The sequence below is a fragment of the Octodon degus genome, unplaced genomic scaffold, assembly GCF_000260255.1.
Source record: "Octodon degus isolate 3935 unplaced genomic scaffold, OctDeg1.0 scaffold00098, whole genome shotgun sequence".
In the NCBI taxonomy this organism is placed as follows: Eukaryota; Metazoa; Chordata; class Mammalia; order Rodentia; family Octodontidae; genus Octodon; species Octodon degus.
The window spans coordinates 355021-359325 of record NW_004524674.1 but is presented as its reverse complement, the minus strand read 5'-3'; the positions used below and the strand labels follow the sequence as shown (position 1 = coordinate 359325).

General features: G+C 55.7%; 1 protein-coding gene across 1 annotated transcript in view; it reads left to right on the top strand.

Moving 5' to 3' along the window:
* Positions 1–4305, top strand: part of P2rx5 (purinergic receptor P2X 5) — a 36308-nt gene that overhangs the window by 19605 nt on the left and 12398 nt on the right. The window contains exons 2-10 of the mRNA XM_004638498.3: positions 533–683; positions 1245–1316; positions 1585–1660; positions 1754–1850; positions 2123–2203; positions 2435–2573; positions 2992–3125; positions 3539–3632; positions 3750–3860. Coding sequence (XP_004638555.2) covers positions 533–683; positions 1245–1316; positions 1585–1660; positions 1754–1850; positions 2123–2203; positions 2435–2573; positions 2992–3125; positions 3539–3632; positions 3750–3860 — 955 coding nt within the window. The remainder of the gene's footprint in view (positions 1–532; positions 684–1244; positions 1317–1584; positions 1661–1753; positions 1851–2122; positions 2204–2434; positions 2574–2991; positions 3126–3538; positions 3633–3749; positions 3861–4305) is intronic.

The window sequence follows — 4305 nt, the reverse complement described above, 5'->3', positions numbered from 1 at the left end:
TTGGTACTAGGGATTGAACTCAGGACCCTGCACTTCCCAGGCAAGTGCTTATTCTACTGCTATCTCCCCAGCCCAGGATTTTCCGTTCTTGCTTCATAGAGTGCCCCTCAATTTGGGTTGCTCAGAGGCCTGCTCATGACTGGTTTTAGGTTAGGCACCCCAGCCCTGGCGGGGGTGGGGGAGGTGGTGGGGTGTGTGTGGAGGGGGACAGTTATCCAGTCACACTAGGAAACTCTCGCTCCGGGTTGGCCAGCTTGCCTGGTGTCATGTAGCCAGAGGCCTGCCCTGCTTCTGAGACCAGTACGCACTACCTTTTAGAACTTCTGCCTCTGGGGTTGCTTGCTGCCTCTACTGCTCACAGGATTAGGTTTCTGGCAGCAGTGGTGGCTGTGACCCCTGCCCAGGAACTGGTAGGACAGGAGGAGCTCTGTCCTGGCTTCCTCTTTCCTCGGTGTTGCTGTGACTACCACTCTGGCCTAGTCCCTGAGGGCAGCAGTGTGGCTGATGTCCACCTGCTGACCCCTTCCTGCAGATGGGTGTTCGTGATAAAGAAGGGTTATCAAGATACTGACACCTCCCTGCAGAGTGCTGTTGTCACCAAAGTCAAGGGCGTGGCCTACACCAACACCTCGGAGCTCGGGGAGCGTCTCTGGGATGTTGCAGACTATGTCATCCCACCCCAGGTCTGAGCCCTGCCTATCCCTGGTGGCCTGGCTTGGGGTGGGCCATACAGGAAGCTGCTTGGGTGCCCAGGGACATCTACCACTCTCTCCCTTGGTCCCAGCTGTAGATCGAGGCTCTGTCCACATCCCTTTTCCCATCCAAACCCCTGCTCTCCCTTCTATGCCTGGCGTACCAAGGGTATTCCCAGTTTCCTGAGTCTGTTGAGACCATGTGTGGCCAGGTAAACTTCCATTATCATTAGGTGACCTGGGGCACAGATCTCCCTTATATGCCCCTGCCTGTGGGAGTAGCTCCCCAGTTGTTCAGTTGTCTCAGGCCATAGCCGGAGCAACCCCATTACTGCCCCATCTCTTCCCACATCTAGGCGTGGGCTCTGGGGTTGATCAGAATAGGAACTCAAGAGGCAAGGGCACTTGGGGTTTGTAGGCAGAGGCCATCAGTTTTGTGGCTCCATTTTCCCAATACCACGCAGAGGTCCCAGCCCTTGCTTGGCAGCCCTGGGAAAGGAGGTTTCCTTATAGGGTCTGAGGAGGCTCCTCAACCCCTCTGTGGTTCCTCAGGGAGATAACGTCTTCTTTGTGATCACTAACCTGATCGTGACCACCAACCAGCGGCAGAGCACCTGTGCTGAGGTTTGATTTGGCGTGGGGAGTGGAGGAGGGTGTGGGAGCTGCCACTGTGGTGGGGTTGGCCCTTCTACTGAAGCAGGGGCTTCTGTGTGTTCCCAGGGTCCCTGGAGTCTGTGTGCACCAGTGCAAGTGCCTATATCATACAGGGGATAGAAGCAGTCTCTCCAAGGGTTTATGGCCCAGGCCTGGGAGGCACTCCTCTTCTAACACCTGGGTGGGGTGTGACCCTGAGTTGGGGGCTCCCCATGCAGGGACCTTTCTCTCCTGGCAGCGTGAAGGCATTCCTGATGGCATGTGTTCTCAGGACCAGGACTGCCAAGCTGGGGCACCCGTTATAGCTGGAAATGGTGAGAGGCTGGGGTTGGATGGCCATAACTGGAGGGGGTGCAGGGCCCCGGGGCTGGGAGGCTCCTGGCCTTGTTCCTGTCTCGCTGCTGCAGGAGTGAAGACTGGCCGCTGTTTGCAGGCTGGGAACTCAACAAGGGGCACCTGTGAGATCTTTGCCTGGTGCCCAGTAGAGACACAGTCCAAGCCCAAGTGAGTAGCTGCACCCTCAGGCCCCTGAGGAGTTGCTAGTCTGAGTCTAGCTTGAGGTTGGAGATGTGCCAGTCCCAGGAGATCTTCATTCTGAGGGAGATAAACAGACATTCCAGAGAGGTCTGAGGACCAACCCAGCACAAGCAAATGGATAGTCCTTTGTAAAGGCTCCTGGCGATCAGGGAATAGGCTTCAGCTCTGCCCAGGCCTGAGGGAGGTGTGGGAGGGCCGGGGAAGGCCTCCTGCTCAGGCTTTCTTGGACTGCTTTTCAGGAAGCCACTCCTGAGGGACGCTGAAGACTTCACCATTTTCATAAAGAACTATATTCGTTTTCCCAAGTTCAATTTTTCCAAGTAGGTGGGCCTTGGCTGCTGGGGTCCTGGGGTGGGGCCTGGGCTGCGCCTCCCTGGGGATGTGTGTGAGTGCATGTGTGTTTATTTGGCCACACCTGAGTGGCCCCACCATAGTGGTAGGCTTGGTTTTCAGTCTTGGTTTGTGCTGAGAATAGGATGAAAGAGGAAGAGGGTAGTTAGGTCAGATGTGGGGGCCCCACTGACTCCTCTTTATTTGTGGCTTCTACCCAGGGCCAATGTACTGGAAACAAAGAACAAAGGTTTTCTGAAATCCTGTCGCTTTGGCCCCAACAATCACTACTGCCCCATCTTTCGGCTGGGATCCGTGGTCCAGTGGGCTGGGAGCACTTTCGAGGACATTGCCCTGGAGGTGAGTGGTGCTTGCTCAGGGAGCTGCCCCTGGGACCTCTGTTCTGCTGCGATGAGATAATGGGGTGGGGTGGGGGAGAGGGAGAGTGGGGTTCCAGGGAGGGCTGCAAAGCCACCTGCCTCCAAAAGCTCACTAAGCTTTCAGCTCAAATGGAGTCCGGCGAGCCCCATGAACACACCCTGGTTCGTTTATCACGTGCCTGCCTATAAAGTAGCTAGCTCCCTGCTCTCCGAAGAATGAAGGGAGATGACACTGGGGATGGGTGGAGCAACTTTCTTGGTGCTAGAACTTTCCTGAAGGCTGGTCCACCAGGATATCTCTGACCTGAGCCCTTCCTCTGTCTTCAGCTGTGGTGACAGCATGGCTTCCATCTGTCTCCAGATAGCTCTGGGCACTGATCCTTGTCTCTTGTATCAAGGGAGGTGTGATAGGAATTCATATCGAGTGGAACTGCGACCTTGATAAAGCTGCCTCCGAGTGCCATCCAAGCTATAATTTTAACCGTCTGGACAACAAACATGCCAAATCTGTTTCCTCTGGATACAACTTCAGGTAATTGCTGCCTTGTGCCACTCTGTGGCCCTGATCATGTTTGGTTGTCCTTTCCTGGGCACTGGCTTTGGGTGGGTCCTAGAACGGGGAGGCAAAAGAGTGACCGTGGGGGTGTGGAGAGGACTCAGCAGAGTGGCGAGGACAGTGTAGCGAAACACCTGGCCAGAGAGGGATGTCTGTTGTGCCCTTTTTTTGCCATGGTGCCCGAGATTGGCTCAGCGCAGTGGGAGAGGCCTGGTACCTTGGTGAAAGGTTTGGATGCTGGCTCAGAGGGAAGGCCGGTGACCCTCTCCCAGAGCTGCTGAGAGCCAGGATCCTCCGAGGACTTAGAAATCCCCAACGTGGTCCCCCGCGTGCTGGAGAGGGAAGGCACAGGCAGGCTGTGTTTCTCCCAGGCCCCTCTTCTCCCCCAGGTTTGCCAGATACTACAGAGACCCAGCTGGGGTGGAGTTGCGCAACCTGATGAAAGCCTACGGGATCCGCATCGACGTGATAGTTAATGGCAAGGTGTGTGGTTGGCCTTCCCACTCTGAGGGTCTGCGGGGCAGGTGAGGCAGGTGGGAGAGGCTCTGGGGACGTGGCTGTTGAGTCTGCCTCACTGCCCACCTTCTCTCTGTCTCCCAGGCAGGGAAGTTCAGCATCATCCCCACGATCATCAACATCGGCTCCGGGGTGGCACTCATGGGAGCTGTGAGTACCCCTCCCCCAACACACTGTCTGAGCCGGGTGGAGAAGGTAACTTATTGTCCAGGAGGATCATATCCCCAAACCCTAGACAGCAGGAGAGCTGGTGGCATCAGCGTGAATGTGGACAGAGTCCATTCTGGGAGTCCGAGCCTCGTCGGCTGTCCCTAGTGATACAGGGAGGTAAAACTGGTCTCGGGTGGGTGGCCTCCAAACCATACAAGGAAACTCCAAATGACATAGAGAAAGACAATCTCCCGACCTGACCTGCACGAGTTCGTGTTCTCTAAAACTGAAGAATAAATCTTAGGAACAAACGGAGGTTATGAGCAGAATATGTTTATTGAGAGAAAGAAAGCTCCTGTCCGTGAGAGGGACAGGAGGGAGGCCCGAGCAGGTAGTTCCCCGGGAAGCTGTCTCTTCCAGGGACTTTTATAGTGTAAAACTATGTGAGGCTAAGGTAGAGAGAATGGGAACTCGCTTAGGTGGGCAGGAG